Source organism: Polistes fuscatus, unplaced genomic scaffold, assembly GCF_010416935.1.
Source record: "Polistes fuscatus isolate 324 unplaced genomic scaffold, CU_Pfus_HIC Scaffold7, whole genome shotgun sequence".
In the NCBI taxonomy this organism is placed as follows: domain Eukaryota; kingdom Metazoa; phylum Arthropoda; class Insecta; order Hymenoptera; family Vespidae; genus Polistes; species Polistes fuscatus.
In genome coordinates this window covers 6,578,189-6,595,446 of record NW_025113151.1, presented here as the reverse complement: position 1 = coordinate 6,595,446, position 17,258 = coordinate 6,578,189, and the positions used below count along the sequence as shown (strand labels likewise).

Below are 17,258 nucleotides of genomic sequence, written 5' to 3'. Positions count from 1 at the left end.
GCGTATTAAATAGATAGACAACATGGCGGCTCATCAATTCCTACTTCAATTTATAGCCTACAGATGTCGCATTATTGCAATGCTACAAAAAATTATCTACAAATTTGTTCAAAATTATCTAGGCATCATTCAAATGTATCTACTACTATCAACGTGAAAAGAAGACCTTAACCTTCTGTCAAGAAATAAAATTAAATATCATTCGATTAAATGATAGTGAGATAATTCGTGTATGTTTCTTCGATGATTTTAATAACTAAAATATCTTCTTAAGTCAAAATATTTGTATATTTAACAAATTTATAAGTGCATAAAGAAAAAAGGATTCGTAATAAATATTGAAAATTGATATTTGGTGTATACTTTTTGGGTTGACTGCTGACATGTAAATACAAATGTGTATGTGTGCATTCGATCGTGTTTGACATTTGTTATTTGCGAATGGAATCGTTTGTTACAGATTAGAGCTTATTTGCAAGCTTTATATCTGCGAGTTTTCACTCTGATTTTTCTATAAATTTTATCACACACACACACACACACACAACACAATCATAATCATCAAGAAACAAACAATGTCGACGATGGAGGGTTCACTTAGTAAATGGACAAATGTTGTTAATGGCTGGCAATATCGGTGGTTTGTTTTAGACGATAACGCTGGCTTATTATCGTATTATACTGTAAGTATTATTTAAAATTAACATAAAAGCTAGGAAATTTATTGTTTTACTTTACAGGTGTTACACCCTTTGTTACATATTCGCGGGCTTTATAAATAATTTAATTAAGATTTTTATACTATATTTGCTTCATTATCCATGACACAAATTGACATATTTGACAATATCTAAAGTTGTATTATTATAATTAGAATAATGATCTATGTTTACGTTAGGAATATATTTTTGAATAAACCATTGTCATAATTCTTCGTTTTTTTACTAAATATAGCGTCGCTCAATGTTTTACTAAATAAGATTTAAATGAGAGAAAGAAAAATTGATTAAACTAAAATCTAAACGCATTTTATTTGTAGAGTAAAGAAAAAATGATGCGTGGTGCTCGTAGAGGATGTGTTAGATTAAGAGGTGCAATTATAGGTATCGACGATGAAGATGATAGTACATTTACCATAACTACGTCGTCATACAAAGATGATCCTAAAACCTTTCATTTCCAAACACGTAATGGTGAGGAACGTGAATGCTGGGTTCATGCTCTAGAAGATACAATATTGCGTCACTCACATGCGGTATAATTGCATATCATTTTATTGTTGGGTAATATATTATTGTCTACAAATATGTAAGAAAATTATTTATGAAATCTAGCGATGGGATCCAAAAAAATCACCGCCCAAACAAGATTTCAATCGTAAGGTGGCAGAGGCAGATGCTTATCTCCAACTGTTAATTGATCAAATTAAAATAATTGAAACAAAACAGCAAAGTCTTGAAACAGAAAATGAAGAAATACAAGAAAGTTACACTGCAATTTTGATGCAAGCAAATGCGATGCTTAATTCTGTAAAACATACCATTGTCCAACTACAAATTGCAAAAGTATTATAATTATTATATATATATATTACATTTATTGCAAATAAAATTCTTCATGTTCTTATTAATCATTTCAGAATACAGCTATTCCTGTTAACGGTATATACAGAGGACCTTCTACCGATACAATGAATTCTACACCACCTATAAATCATGGTATATGTTCGTGTAAACTTATTATGACTTATTTAATATTAATTTATAAAATATTTATAGTTGCGGTTATAGAACCAGAATCAACAGTACAAACTGGTATTGAATTGGGTTCAGAATGTACAGAATCAAGAATACCAACTTTATCTAATGGTTGATATATTATTTTGTTTATATCTAAAAATATTGAATTATTACATTTATAAAAATCATTAAGTTTATTTCATTATGTTTTAGTTGTAGATAATAGAGACTTACCGGTACCTCAGTTTTCATATTCTTCATCGGATGAAGATGAAGATTATTATGATGCTGCTGATGAATTGTCACCTCCCTTAGCAGCACAAAATTATATCGCACTGTAAGTATATTTATTTTATATTGTTATCCAAGATCAGTAAACAAATTTAATTGGATAATATTTTTTTATATTAACAAAATAATCGAAGGATATGTGTATAATAAATAACTTAATATTATACTGTATTAACACCATATAGTAGAAGACGAGAAAGTGATCGTTTACAATCAATTGGAGACATTACTGGAGATATGCGTAAACAATCTCCGTTACCACCTGTTAAGGGAGATGGTTCTGTAGATTACGATGGTAAGTACTTTTTAATTATTAATTATTGTTTTCTTTTTACAATATAATAAAAGAAAATAAATATAGAAATAAAATTGAATATTTATATATAAAATATATATATATATATATTTTTTTTTTTTATCTGCTGCATACATATATATTTTTATTAAATATTATGCTATCAAATTTGTTTTTATATATTGTGAAAATTAAACAAAAAATTATTGTAGCAAGTATTTCCTTGTCCAAAAAATCTTATTAAATTCGTAATGAATGTACTATTCCGGTAGGATGTGTTTTAAATAGTCGATAACACAGATTTGTAGTAACTGACTTTACCGATCGCAGTGATTATTGATTAGATAGTGTTTCACATAATATATGAAACACTGTGTTGTAGATAGTCGATTTTCTCCAAGAATTTTAATAATAAATTTGTAAAGAACAATTGAATTTAAATTGGAATATTGCAAAATATGATAACAAATTGTTATACAAAGTTATATGAAAGTTTTATTCATATTAGTTCAATATACGATCAAATTATTATACAACTAAGTATTTTAATTCAACCATAACTGTTTGACAGAAGTGAGAGTTTTTAGGAATGGATACTAGTTGGTATATTCTACAAAAACAATATGTTGAACGTAGATATAAATAGTAAGTTATGCATTTACCTTTCCAAATGCGAGGTTAAGTTGATAAGAAATATTTAACGAATATATATATGCATATATATAAATGTATATTAAATTGTTGACTTATTGACAAACCAAAATGATAAGAAAATATCTTATTGATGTCTAAATATTATAATTGTTTTATTATTTTTTTTTTCTATAACAAAATGTGTGTATCTGCAGCCTTGTACGAGGAAGAGAGCGACACAGAAGGTTAGTATATTTTAATTTTCAAACATAATGTATATGCAATATTTAAACATTTGTTAAAATTCAAAATATCATCTTCCTGTTTTAGTGGATTCCATGGAAAGCCATGGATCTGTTGTGACACATCTTTTGTCACAAGTTAAAATTGGTATGGATCTAACCAAAGTTGCATTGCCTACCTTTATTTTGGAACGTAGATCGCTTCTTGAAATGTATGCAGATTATTTTACTCATCCAGATCAGTTTGTAAGGTATATATATATATATATATATATATATAAATATGATTTGTTCGAAGAATAATCCTTTGAGTGATGTAGATGCAAATACACGTTTGTTGATACGAATGCAAAGAATGCAATGTCAGTTAGCGTATTGATAATTGTTTTTAATCTTATTGCACCAAAATTATGCTAAAAAATAACTTTCTTGTGTTATTTAATTTGGAAGAATAATGATTATAATTTATTATAAGCTGTATCTAGTATAATTGATCAATGGAAGTCGTACTAGCAATAAAGTATTCTGTCCCTACAAAGTGCTGCGGCCAAAATTATTCATCATTCAAAGGGATAATATTGTACAAGTATTTGTAAAGTAAGTATGTAATATTAATTAATATTCAAAAATCGCAGCATTGCAGATATGCCTACGCCTAGAGAAAGAATGGTGCAAGTAGTGCGCTGGTATTTGTGCAGTTTCCATGCTGGCCGTAGATCTGGCGTAGCTAAGAAACCGTACAATCCTATTTTGGGTGAAATCTTCCGGTGTCATTGGAATCTTGTTAGTGAAAATTGTACAGACGATGTAAATATTGAAACAAAGTGTGTAGCAGATGGGCCAGTTCCATGGTGTAAAGAAAACCAATTGTCTTTTATTGCTGAGCAAGTTTCTCATCATCCTCCAGGTATAATTTATAATTAATTTATAGTCATTTTATTTATTTTTCTATTTATAAAAATATGTGTATGTGTTGCAGTGAGTGCATTCTACGCTGAACATTATGCAAAGAAAATAAGTTTTTCCGCGCATGTATGGACAAAAAGTAAATTTCTGGGACTTAGCATAGGAGTACATAATATTGGAAAGGGTTGGGTAAATGTATTGGAACATGGCGAAGAATATGTTCTAACTTTTCCAAATGGTTATGGCAGATCAATTCTTACCGTTCCTTGGATAGAATTAGGAGGAACGGCTACTATAAATTGTGCACAAACTGGGTATCAAGCAACTGTTGAATTTTTAACAAAACCTTTTTATGGTGGAAAACGTAATAAAATTACTTGTCACGTTACTCAACCAGCAGATAAAAAACCATTTCTTGTTATTAATGGAGAATGGAATGGTGCTATGGAAGCGAAATGGGTTGATGGAGTAAGCATAAAAAGTGTATTTGTATTTATTTATTTTGTTTATAATTTCATATGTGTATATTATCGTTAAATTTTTTTTTAGAGAGTTGAAACCTTAGATGTAAGAGAACTTCCAATAGAGAAAAAATTAGTTAAACCAATATGCGAGCAGGAAGAATGCGAATCACGAAAAGTGTGGCGAGAAGTAACAATGGGTTTACGTATTAATGATATGGATAAGGCCACAGCTGCGAAATATGCTATCGAACAAAAACAACGAGATGAGGCCCGCCTACGCAAAGAGAATAATGAAATATGGCAGACCAAAGTAAATATAATATTTATATATGTCATGAAGAACTATCATTCACTTAATGTAATAATATTCATTAACTATACTATTGTTATTTTTTATTTTATAGCTTTTTAAAGAGATTAAAGACAATGGTTGGGCCTATACTATGCCATTATCTGAAAGATTACACGTTTCTCGCAATGAAACAAGTACAACATAGCCGCATATAATGCTTAATAATTAAATGAAAATGTAAGTATTGCAGTATAGTATGATGTTCGTGGCCTAAATCATTAAAGCAGAAGACTATAGTCAATAAAATCTTATTTAGCGACGTTAATGTCCAAAATATTATACAATTATGTTATCACAAGATTTTCTATAACCAGAACAAGAAGTTAAGACTATTTACTTTATTTTAATTGACCTTTATAATTTCTATATTCAAGCTTTTATTATACAAACAAAATAGTATGGATAGAAGAAATTGAAATTATTTATATTAATTGTAATTAAACGTTAGTCGTAAAGATTTATTTTTGTAGAAATACTATCAGTGATAGACGCATACAATAAATTTCAATGCTTCATATATACTGCATTATGTACGTAACGTTAATGAAAAATGAAAGAATAATTACAGTACATAAATTGTAACTTACTTATGAATAAGATTTCATTTAATCTCAAGTTACATATGTATCATTTTGTAATAGTCTATTATTAATAATTGCTTAAATAATATACTTTACTATTGTGGAAATAATTTTAGATTGAAGTAATTTACATTATGATATGCAACCAAAGATTATTCAATTTCTGAAAGTATTTTGAATGATTATTTTTAATACTTTCGTTACGGCATGCTTTGGTGCAAGTATTGTTCCATATAAATTCGTTCGTACATGGATGATCCGTATATGGGTCGGTCGATGGTTCATATGGGACTTTTGCATGGACGGCCCATATATGAGTCGCTAATAACGAAAGGGTTAATATATAAGTCTTCAAATTAGCATTTTTTAGATATATAATGTATTTAATTGTTTGCTAATAGTACAACACCAGTTATAATTAGAATGATATCAATACAATGAAAACTTATGAATCACACGATTAATAATTTTCGTAAAAACTAATACAAAAATAATGTTTTAAGTACGGACTATATGATTTTCAAGTTTTTAAATAACTCATAGGTATATATTGGTTGCATCAAATACGATTAAAAGTGTTAGTAATATAAGAGTAGCAAAACAGAATGTATTTTTACCTTCTATGCTATGAAAATAGTTTTATTAGCATTATCGATATTATTTTTCTCCATGTTTATAAAATTATACATATACATATGTAAATCAATAGAATTTAAATGAGAGAAAGTGACAATTACGTACATGCACTTTAATTATATAAAATATATATATATTATTTACATATATACAACAATATTTTACACGAATGCTTTGTGTCTTACTATTTGTTTTTTTCTCGTACCACATTTGATTTGGTGAATAATAGGCACTTAAACAAAAATTGATATAAATTATATACTGATATAATTTATATTTATTTTTCTAGAGCTACTGTATGTAAGGCAGCGATATTATATTTGGAAATAAAATTAAAGATTTAGTGCCAGAGAATATAGGGAATTATAAAAATACTGTACATTACAGCCTAGTAGCATAGTTAGTAGGAATAAGTTATGTTAAGAAAATTGTAAATCGATGATTCAATAAAATGTTAATAATTTGTTCAGAAAAAAATAATATATATATATATATATATATATACAGGGTGTACTTGATAAATTTTGAAATTTACTTTTCCTGAAAACAAATTTGAAATTTGAAAAAATCAAATAAGTAAAATTTCAGAAATTATTAATCAGTTTATTCTACATTTATATAACCGATATAATAATCCTTGACAGTCTTATAATGTTTTGGAAAACGTTTAGTCGATAGTAATAAATAATCTAATCCAGCTTCGATCATGGACAAACTAACTTCATAATTTTTGGTGTTAATACAATCCTCAGATAAAATTATTTTATCTGTACTATATTTGTACAATACTTTGGTAACAAAACTTTCTTTTAAATTAATCTTATTATCGGTAGATTTGATATTTTCTTCTGTAAGTATTCCTAATCGCATATCCATCGGTTTAATTACCATGTAATGAGATTGTTTAGCTAATAAACATTCTAGAATAATTTCGCCAAACGTATTATTTCTAATGAAACTTTTAATAACTGCAATAAAATCGTCAAGGGGATTGGATGCTTCTTGGATAATTATTTGATTGGTCTTCAAGTTATAATCGATGCAACAATCCCATATCTTAAAAGAATTATTTTTGTCCTGAATTCCTATGTTCAACAAACATCTGTTACATAAAATATCTTTTTCCATTCGTCTATAATTATACAAAATATTACTATGTACAATTGCAAAAAATGGACCATAAAAAATATCCAATTCATTGGGATGCAACAGCAAAGTTAAATTAATATCTGTTTTACTACAAAACCATTCGGATGGATCAAAATCAATGTTAGGAAATGGTAAAACTCTTTGAAAAGTAATCTCTTTAGAAAGTACGTTCTTACAACATTTACACAATATCGTAGATTTAGAATTTTTCAATAATATCTTTTTCTTACTTTCTATATTATTAATTTGTGATTTTGCATTGGTTATAACCTCTCTTTGAAATGATCCAAATTCAGAATCTGATGGTTGTGTATGTAAACGAAAACATACCCACTTATCTATTACATTTAAGGAAGACAATGATGTTGGTATAATTTTTATATTTGGTAATGTAATATATGTTACATTATCACCTATCGACAACATAATATTTGCTTCCAACAATTTGATTTTAATTTCATCTAAAGTTATGGAATTTTTCATAAAAAGAAAAACTGTACATGATTGAAGCCGTGGCCTTAACTCAATCGTAATCAATTCCATATTTTATCAAATTATCCTACTTAATTATTTATATTGCGTAAAACTAATTAACGTTGACATTATTTTATACATTAAATATTTCTTTACTGTTTACACTATTCTCAATCTTGATTCACTGTCTTTGTTATGATGACTTCTTCACAAATATTAAAAAATAAAAAAAGAGATAAATGATATTTAGTTTTTTATAAGAATCTTCCATGCATTAAAACATACTGTATACAACTTACATCAATTTTCACGTGTATATCAGCACTTTAATAATTTTCCAAATCATTTTCAATTCGATTAAAATAATCTTCGATTTTTTCTCTATATGTATGTTATTATAATTTTTCAATATGTCCAATTATTACAATTTAGGATTTGATAATATCCATTTAATCTTATTTCGAAAATTGTTGAACTTACTTAATGAAAAAAATGTCCACCAATCAGTGAACTTCTTCTACCCGCCATTTTTTGAGTCGGTTTTCATTACTACGTTAATGTTCTCTCTCAATTGTCAAACAAGTGGCGAAGAAGTTTAAATGGAAAGATAACTTAATACATTTATATCTGAGTTTCTATTGGTTATCCAGATTAAGACACATGTTGTCTGCGACGAATCATTGTAGTGCATTTAAAAGATAAATTTGAATATTAACAACATGGAGTTCGAAGCGCGACCGTTATGAATAGTGTATTGTTGAAAGTTGCAGTGAATTTATAAATGAAGAATTGTAATAATTTCGTTGTACGATTTTAATTGTAGTTTAATACAATCTAATCGTTATTTTCTCATATAAATAATATATTCATTATGTAATAATATAAATCTGACAAAAGATCATCGTTTATTTATTTGAGTAAGGAGTAATATACGTTACCAAATTGTTTATAATAAAAATTAAATATATTCTTTAGTGATTGTATTATGATATAAATAGTGCACATGGATATCTCTAAGAAAAAGACAATAAATATTTCTTTTAATGGGAAATACATTCGTTCTAACTTATGAAGAACAACAGTAATAAATTAAACTATTTCAAAGAAGAAATATTTAAAATACAGTAAGTTATATATAATAATATTTAATTAATTGGATTATAGAAACTTGTTATATTCTGATCGATATTTAGAGTAAGTTTTTAATAATATTGTTTATAAATGCTACCCATAGAGTACAAAGATGTTAGCATCCAGTGATAAGACAGATGACAAATTTAAATCTCCTTCTAATTCATGTAATAATGAACAGGATAATTGGATGCATAGGAGCAAATTAGACAAATTAGATAAAGAGACTAGTCAATTAAAACAGGAATTGTTAGATTTAAGAAATGCTGATTTGATAGAGTCTAAAAAAAATTTAGGTAATTGTTTTGATAGTATATGGGGTTGTTAGTTTCACAAACGGAAAATTTCCGTTTTTTTTTTCTGCAAGTGCTTATAGAAACCCATAGTAGCCTAGGAGTTAAATAAATAATTATTTGTAACAGGGGATCAAATGGATTCAGAAAAATCTCCCAAGTCGGAGAACAAGCATTTGTCCAAACAAACTTTAGAAGGGTCCTTCTTCGAATTCAAATATCCTAAACATCAATTATTGCAGTCAGATAAATATTCTAAAGAAAAAATGGAATTGGAAATGCAATTGGATCGTAAAAAAAAGGAAGTGCAAGAAAAGCAAAAGAAGATCTTAGAACTTCAAGACAAGGTTCGTGAAGTTGTCCAAATGGAATATCAATTGGAGGAAAAAGTTAAACGATTGGAAGCTTCTAACAAGGAAAGGGATAGATTAGAACGAGAGTTAATTGCAACTAGATCTGAATTAGCAACAGTTAATAGGACGTTAGGTATACTTTTATAAATCATTAGCAAATACAATAATGGCAACATTGCAATATCAACAAAGTTACTATAATACTTTTAGTAGAAGAAATTTGAGTACTAAAGGTTATATGTATACTTTCGTATCATTTGTTTAAATATATATATATATATATATATATATATATATATATATATATTTTTAATATATTACAATTAATTATATATTATATTAATATCAATGTAAAGAGTATATTACTTTGATATTATTAAGAATATAAATAATCAGAAAATATTTTTCAAAGTGCAGTTATATGGTAGATCATATTGTTATATGATCTTTGCTTGTGCTGTGCATAATTATTCTTGATGAATTTTTTAGAATTGGAACGTCAAGAGAGAAGAGATTTAGAGAGTAAAGCTCTTGCTCTTATAAAAGATGCTAAACGTAAATGGGAAAATGCAGAAAAAGAAAAAGTTATACAACTTAATAAACACATTGATACTCAAACTACGCGCATCACAGAATTGTGTACTAGTAACAATGAAATGAGTTCCAGGTTACAGAGAATGGAGTGCGAACTTGAAACCGCTAATGCAGAATTACATAAACTTAGACTATTTCAGGTTTGTTATATATTTTATAGAATTAACCTAAAATAATTTTTGTTTACTTCAAGCAATAATATATCTTAGAATATTCATTATATTTGAAATACTATCTTTTATAACAGTTGCAATATAAGGAATCTTTAGCCAAAACTAGAGAGCTCAATCGACAGAGTGTTCAAGGGGTTGAAACAAAGTTAGAAGAAATAGCAAACCGTTCACATAATCAAATATCTGAATTACGTGCTAAACTAGATTTTGAAGTAGTAAAAAATACGGAATTAGAAAGTAAATTAAGAAATGAACAAGATTCTAATCATTGTCGTCAGTCGAGACTCCACGTTGCTTTGGAACTTGCCCAGAATGAACTTAAAGATTGTCAAGAGCAATTGCGTGCTTTACAAGCTACAATACCTGTGAGAGAGACTGAAATAGAAACTTTACGTAAACAGTTGCAAGAAAGAACCAAACAATTGGAAAATGTGCAGATATCAGAGCAAACTTTTACTAACATGCGAGAACAACTTGAAATGTTGAAGACAGAAAATGAACAACTTAAAGAACAATTGGAAGTAAGAATTAATTTAAAAATTATAAACATATTAAATAATACAATCATATTTTGGTTTACTTCATCTATGTGAATTATAGGAAAATAATTGTTTATAATTGTCATTTGTTTATAGGCAACTAAATCTGATTTGAATGATACCATAATAAATTTGGAACAGAATGAAACTCTTGCCTTAAATTTAGAACAAATTACACAAGACAAAGCTGCTTTGCAGAAAAGATTACAAGATTCTTTGGATAAGGAAGGTACGTTTTACATTATTTTTGGAACAGATAAATCTAAAAACTTGTATATTAGTCATTTTATTTGTTTATTTTTGTATAGAGGAACATTTACGTAAAGTTGGTAATTTGGAAGAACTATTGAAACGTTTGGAGCAGAGTGTTACTAAATTGGAAGCCGAAAATGCTAGTCTTAAAAAATCAGGGTTTACGGAATCAAACAGCAACGTGGCTTCTTCAGAAAATTTACTTGAAAAGAATTCACATTTACAAGAACAAGTACAAAAACTTGAACAACAAATCGAAACTTTAAGAGAAAATGTTACTGCCGAACGACAAACAGCAAGGCAGACTCAAATGACTTTATGGAAAAAAGAAAAAGAGTTGTCCGATTCTAACTTAGACAAACGAATTGCGTTGAGAGAAGTGAAAACAGCTGAAGGTAAAATAAAAACGTTACAGGAGGAAAAGCAGAAGTTATTGGACAGAATAAACAATAAAACAAAAGAAGACGAAGAGAAGTCGAAAAAATTATTGAAAGAATTGGACAGCGCTAAAACATCTTTAAGTGAAATAACAAAAGAAGCAACTAGAAATAAACTGCAAGCAGATTCAGCTCAAAGGGTAAAGATATTTACTCGTGGTATATTACACCATGTATATTTATATTCATTTAAATTTTAATCCTTTTTAATATTATTTTATATTATGTGCAGGCATTAACGCAAGCTAATCGCGAGATGGAAGAACTTCAGTCTACGAGTGCAGCATTACGAAGAGAGGTGGATGCAACGCGTAAACAATTGCGTGTGTATCAAGATCGCATAGACAGTCTGAATGCAGAAAATAAACGTTTGTCGCAATCCAGTATGAAAAATAACGAAGACAAAGTAGCATTGGAAGTGAAAATAGAAAAACTAGAACAAGAAATAAATGGTTACGAGCTTAACATCGAGCTTCTTAAAGAAACTTGTACGGTACTTGAGGAACAATTAACGGATTACGAAAGATTAACGAGTGATCATGAAACTCGAGAGAATATGTTGATTCAAGATAAAATGAAGTTACAGAAAGATTTAGAAACTGCGGAAGGAAAATTACGTACATTGCAAGCAACGCTAAACGAAGAAAACAAATTGAAATTGACGGCTGAACGTAATGTCGAAAAATTAGAGGCGGAAGTAAATGATCTGGAAAGTGAAAGAAATAATTTAATTGCTCAAAGAGATCAATATAAAAAGTTGGTACAAGAGTTGACGGTACAGGTTGAATCTTTGAGTATGAAATGTGGCGATTTAGAATGCGATTTATCCGAAATGCAACGCGCACTTGAAAATGCTAAAGCGGAGGCGATAATAGTCAAGGAAGAAAGTAGCCAACATTTAACGAGTTTACACGAATTAAAGGAAATCAATTATACATTAATGGGAGATTTACAAAATAGCATAGACCTGAGTCAAGATCTCAGATGTAGAATAGCAGAAATGGAAAATGTTTTAGCTGAAATGAGACAATTCTATCAAGAGAGAGAAGTTAAAGCTGAAAGTACTCGACAGCAGCAGGCTAAATTGATAGATTATTTACAATTGAAGTTGGAAGAATCTGGTAAGAAAAAGAAGACAATGTGCGACAAAATTCTTGGTACTAAACAAAAAGAAAATATTCCTCCTATCAGTACAAGCATGCCGATTGGATATCGCGAATTAGAAAATCAACTTACCAAAGAACGAGCCAAGGTGAAGTCATTAACGGATCAATTATTAGCATATAAGGCTATGCACATATCTGCATCGGCACCTTCCTCGCCATCATCTCCAGAAATAAAAAGGCCTATGGCACATGTTACGGAAACGACCAATGACATTTTAACTAAACGTTTGTCGCCGCAGAGAATGGGTCATAATATTTCACATAGATTTAACGTAGCATTACCGATGCGTGCTGGAAAATGCTCTGGATGCGGAGATTCCATTCAGTTTGGAAAACGCGCAGCTATTTGTAGCGAATGTCAAATAATGGCACATTTGAAATGTTCATTATCCGTTCCTGCAACGTGTGGTCTTCCTGGAGATTTTAGCAAACAATTTAATAGAATTATGAAGGATAGAAATGATAGTATATCATCTTTGGGCGGCAGCGTTCAAACATTATCTATAGACCAACCGGATAAACCTGATACGGTAAATATTTTATTTAAATTGGTGATATTAAAAAATTGATTAGATATAATTAAATATAAACAATGAATACAATTTATTCGATTTGTATCGTTTTATAGAGTCCTCAAAATGTTCAAGATAACAATAGTGATATTTCGATGGAAGGCTGGGTGAAAGTACCGGCACGGTCTAAATCCTGTTGGGAAAGAAATTACCTGAGATTAGAAGAATCTCGTTTATGTATATATGACCATCAACCTTCCCCTGGAATGTCACCAATACATTGTTTAAATCTAAACGATAAAGAAGGTTTTAACATCGTGGAGAATATTCAGGAAGCTGAAGTAATTGGAACTGCAAAGTCTGATCTACCATTTATCTTTAGAATAGAATCCAATTCTTTAACAACTTGTTGGCCCACATCTAGACTGGATATTATGGCCTTAAGTCAAACTGATAAAAAGAATTGGGTGAAAGCTCTTAAAATTGTTACTAGTCAATGTTCATCTGTTAAATTAATGAAAAATGAAAAATATCAAACGGTACTTAGGTTAGAGAAGCATCAGGTATTATTTTTTATAATTATTACAATTCTTTCGATAATCCATTTGTTGAGTTTTGTTTACACAATTTTTTTAATATACTTTCAGTTGGACATAAATTGTGCGGTAGATATGCCGGAAGGAAATGTACTTTTGTTAGGTGCGGAAGAAGGATTATTTTCTTATTGTGGCACCAAATCAAGAATACTTACGATGATTCGCGGAGTAAAGAAAGTTCATCAATTGTCTTTACATCCTCCTTTAGACATAGCTGTAATGATAGCCGGCGACAATAGGCAATTAGTGTATTGTTCTTTGAGACAATTAAAGAGCAATTCGTTCGCAGCCGAGTGTTCTAGGCCGGCGATAAATACGAAAGCTGTTTTGACGGGTTCTGAAAGTTGCCATTTCTATCAATTACAAGACTCGTTCATTTGTGCTGCATTTGAATCATATATAATGTATGTTCCGTACTGTAAATCTTTTTATTCTTCTTCTTTTTCTTCTCTTCTTATTATTATTTGATTCTTTTAATACGTAGATTATTCAAGTGGATTGTCGAAGAGGATCGCGGAGGATTCGTTAAAATTCGTGAATTTGAAACACCTAAGCCTTGCAGCTGTGCTATATTTACGAAACATCATCTCATTGTTGGATGTAACAAATTCTTTCAAATTGATCTCGATAATTATTATGTTGAAGGCAAGACAAAGATAAATATTAATATAATATGCAATTTTTAAACATATTAATTAAATATTAAAATTATTATACAGATTTTCCAGAGGAAGATGACAATTCAGTTAAGGTCACATTGTCTGGTGTTGCAAGACTCGGTATTTTTCCAATTTGTGTTTTAAATGTATCATGTAAATTTCCAACTGTTGAACTTTTGCTCTGTTATAATGAGTTTGGCGTGTTTGTTAATGAAAATGGTAATAGAACACGAAGCATTGATCTAACATGGAGTCATTTACCATTTGCTTTTGGTAAAACAAGATTTATATATATATATATATATTTTTTTTTTGTTTTGTTTTTCTATTATTATTTGTTATAAAATATTTGTGGAACCCTACAACATGCTTTTACTTTTTATTTTTCAGCCTTTCGAAAGCCATATCTATTCATCATACATTTTTCATCAATAGAAATAATCAAATTAGATGCAGAAGCATTTACATTATCATCGAAAACTCCAGAAAGAACTCTGATTGAACTTTCAAGCATACGATATTTAGGTGTAACTAATTCAAAAGGAATTTACATTGCTTCCGTTAATTCTTTTCTCGTGTTATACAAAATCGAAGGTTCTTTCAATCTCCCTGATCTAAATGGCAGTATTACGAGCTTAGACACGTCGTACGTTTTTAATTTTTTTTTCAAAATACAGATTTTCGCGAATTGCTTATTTCTTATTTCGTAAGATACTTTTTTACAATTTATTTCTCTTGTAGGGCGCAAGACGACGAAAGTACTTCAGAATTCAGTTTTACTTCAAGTCTTATGGAAGCTTTGGATGGTCAAGGAAAGAAAGTACACTTTGTTGATGTTTCTAAGGATTAAAATAATTACTTGATTTTATATAATATATACATATAAATATATGTGAATCAAATTTGGATAGCGTACATACATAGAGTATATTTATTTGAATATTTTATGTTTATCATTAATTAATTATTATTTGCTTCCCGGAAAAATATGCTATTTGTTTGTTTATTATTATTATTATTATTATTATTATTATTATTATTATTACTATTATTACTATTTTGTCACTCTCCTTATTATCATAAGATATACATATTTACGTAACAAAGAAATTATACAAAGAAAAGAAACTTGTTTTGCAAAGCAAACTCATTAGATATTCTTCCACTGTTTACGGATTTAATTTAATTAATATTTAATAGTATTGTAAATTATAGCTATTTATATATTATATAACGCGTAAACTAACAAGTTTAACGAGACGCGTATTAAAGAAGTACAAAGTAAACGCGGTACAATAATTATTGGTACTATTTAATCAAATATTATATTGAAAAATTAAAAGATATTTTGCGATTGTTTATAAATATATGTGTATGTGTCTGCGCGACTGTGTGTGTGCGTGATTGTACGCGTGCATGTGTATATATATATATATGCATACATTAATATATATAATAATAATATAATATATTAATAACGCTAGAGACGTTTAATAAAATAAAAATAGTCTTTAATTTTGTAATTTAATATAAGCTACTATTGATATACAATAAAGATATTAATTGTGTTTTGTAACTACCGTATATAAATGCAAATTACTTATTTTCAACAATTTATTGTTTAAGAATGAGACAGCACGAAATGGAAAATTTAATTGAGGATAATAAGACAAGTTTTGAGCATAACATACGAGAGTGGGTTGAAAATTTTTGAGCCTACCACGAGAAGTACTGAAAAATTTTATGTTCGAATAACGTTTAATGCTTAATATTGTTTTTCTTTTTTTTATTACTTATTTTTATGTATTCTTAATATTTCATTAATGATTTTATGAATCATGAATTTTATCGACGCGTGAAACATTCATTTGTACGTATCGCAGATATTTAAATGTAATATTCGTTAAAAGCGTTAGAATAATAATTAAAAGGAAATGTAATGTGTAATTAACATCTACATGCATTATGTAAAATGTTAAGATATCCGGTAACCCTTGACACTTGGTTTATAATGATAACACGTGCTACGAATATGTATTAAGGATTATGTTATATTTGATGAAACAAAATTCGACGAACAAAAAGAATTTTATTTCTCTCTTTTTTTTTTTTTAAGTATTTTACTTTTAATATTTATATCGTTGCTTTCGTCGTTTCAATTGTAGGGTTCATTCTTGAATGAGAATTTTTCGTTCGTGTTCGTTTCGAAGATACGTGGTATCAAACTTACTATACTAAGAGATACCAAAGCTTCTCTGATAAAAAAAAGAGATCTAAGTAAGATAATAAATGAAATATATTCTAGCATCAAATATAGTTGGTGGTGTTAAAAAGAAAATGTAATTTTTTAATCATTCATAAGTGTTGTTATGTTAACGGCCATTTACGTCATTAACACCTTCGTGCGTACATGTTTAAATCTACGATAGTCGGATTTTATAACGAATCGAATGAAAAATATTACATATCTTTTTTTGCGTTTCATCCCCTTCTTTTTATTTCAGTTTATTGGATCTTCGATCGAATTAAACGAATTTACATCAATATATTAATTGAATTAACGTATTCATTGATATTCCGTATATAAAAAGAAACTGAAAGGAAAGAAAAGGAATATCTAACAATAAAAACAAATGCAAATAACATCGTTTTACCTAATCAGAATAAAAAGATATATTTGAACTTAAGAGTCACCTTTTCATTGATTTATATTAAAATAAATTCAATGGAAATTAGCAAGACTACGCGTTTGCTTACGTGATAGGATGTAGTTCTTGAAATAAGGGGGGGT

The 17,258-nt window shown here is 28.5% G+C and overlaps 3 protein-coding genes across 7 annotated transcripts; 2 read left to right on the top strand and 1 right to left on the bottom strand.

The window, feature by feature from the left end:
- The first annotated feature begins 151 nt into the window (after positions 1 to 151).
- LOC122524433 (oxysterol-binding protein-related protein 9) lies at positions 152 to 5,084 on the top strand. 3 transcript variants are annotated; one of them, XM_043646721.1, is made up of 14 exons: positions 152 to 385; positions 461 to 683; positions 1,040 to 1,255; positions 1,335 to 1,565; positions 1,640 to 1,718; positions 1,779 to 1,868; positions 1,953 to 2,076; positions 2,216 to 2,325; positions 3,174 to 3,203; positions 3,289 to 3,451; positions 3,836 to 4,107; positions 4,180 to 4,574; positions 4,656 to 4,880; positions 4,975 to 5,084. In XM_043646721.1, the coding sequence occupies exons 2-14, from the start codon at positions 576 to 578 to the stop codon at positions 5,065 to 5,067; spliced, it is 2,136 nt and encodes a 711-aa protein (XP_043502656.1). In that variant the 5' UTR covers positions 152 to 385; positions 461 to 575; the 3' UTR covers positions 5,068 to 5,084. The 3 variants fall into 3 exon arrangements, with proteins under 3 accessions (XP_043502656.1, XP_043502657.1, XP_043502655.1); XM_043646722.1 differs by having other exon boundaries at positions 152 to 683; positions 2,219 to 2,325; XM_043646720.1 differs by having other exon boundaries at positions 152 to 683.
- A 1,637-nt stretch (positions 5,085 to 6,721) lies between these two features.
- Positions 6,722 to 8,372, bottom strand: LOC122524431. 2 transcript variants are annotated; one of them, XM_043646714.1, is made up of 2 exons: positions 8,062 to 8,372; positions 6,722 to 7,967 (listed from the first exon to the last, which is right to left on the bottom strand). In XM_043646714.1, exon 2 carries the CDS (start codon positions 7,829 to 7,831, stop codon positions 6,743 to 6,745), a length of 1,089 nt encoding a protein of 362 aa, XP_043502649.1. In that variant the 5' UTR covers positions 7,832 to 7,967; positions 8,062 to 8,372; the 3' UTR covers positions 6,722 to 6,742. The 2 variants fall into 2 exon arrangements, with proteins under 2 accessions (XP_043502649.1, XP_043502650.1); XM_043646715.1 differs by having other exon boundaries at positions 6,722 to 7,964.
- Positions 8,373 to 8,996: 624 nt separating this feature from the next.
- Positions 8,997 to 15,453, top strand: LOC122524429 (citron Rho-interacting kinase-like). 2 transcript variants are annotated; one of them, XM_043646712.1, is made up of 13 exons: positions 8,997 to 9,189; positions 9,316 to 9,672; positions 10,029 to 10,273; positions 10,381 to 10,827; positions 10,942 to 11,074; positions 11,154 to 11,674; positions 11,767 to 13,230; positions 13,329 to 13,775; positions 13,860 to 14,212; positions 14,293 to 14,453; positions 14,528 to 14,740; positions 14,858 to 15,113; positions 15,209 to 15,453. In XM_043646712.1, the coding sequence occupies exons 1-13, from the start codon at positions 9,006 to 9,008 to the stop codon at positions 15,315 to 15,317; spliced, it is 4,890 nt and encodes a 1,629-aa protein (XP_043502647.1). In that variant the 5' UTR covers positions 8,997 to 9,005; the 3' UTR covers positions 15,318 to 15,453. The 2 variants fall into 2 exon arrangements, with proteins under 2 accessions (XP_043502647.1, XP_043502648.1); XM_043646713.1 differs by lacking the exon at positions 14,858 to 15,113 and having other exon boundaries at positions 14,528 to 14,587.
- The last annotated feature ends 1,805 nt before the right edge of the window (positions 15,454 to 17,258 follow it).

Bases quoted from the DNA above. Each gene is read 5' to 3' on its own strand.
- LOC122524433 (XM_043646721.1), top strand. From the start codon at position 576: ATGTCGACGATGGAGGGTTCACTTAGTAAATGGACAAATGTTGTTAAT. The intron at 1,256-1,334 runs GTATAATTGCAT...TATGAAATCTAG, and splicing joins TATTGCGTCACTCACATGCG to CGATGGGATCCAAAAAAATC. The intron at 3,204-3,288 runs GTTAGTATATTT...TTCCTGTTTTAG, and splicing joins GGAAGAGAGCGACACAGAAG to TGGATTCCATGGAAAGCCAT.
- LOC122524429 (XM_043646712.1), top strand. From the start codon at position 9,006: ATGTTAGCATCCAGTGATAAGACAGATGACAAATTTAAATCTCCTTCT. The intron at 14,741-14,857 runs GTAAAACAAGAT...TTTATTTTTCAG, and splicing joins TCATTTACCATTTGCTTTTG to CCTTTCGAAAGCCATATCTA. The intron at 15,114-15,208 runs GTACGTTTTTAA...TTTCTCTTGTAG, and splicing joins ATTACGAGCTTAGACACGTC to GGCGCAAGACGACGAAAGTA.
- LOC122524431 (XM_043646714.1), bottom strand. From the start codon at position 7,831: ATGGAATTGATTACGATTGAGTTAAGGCCACGGCTTCAATCATGTACA.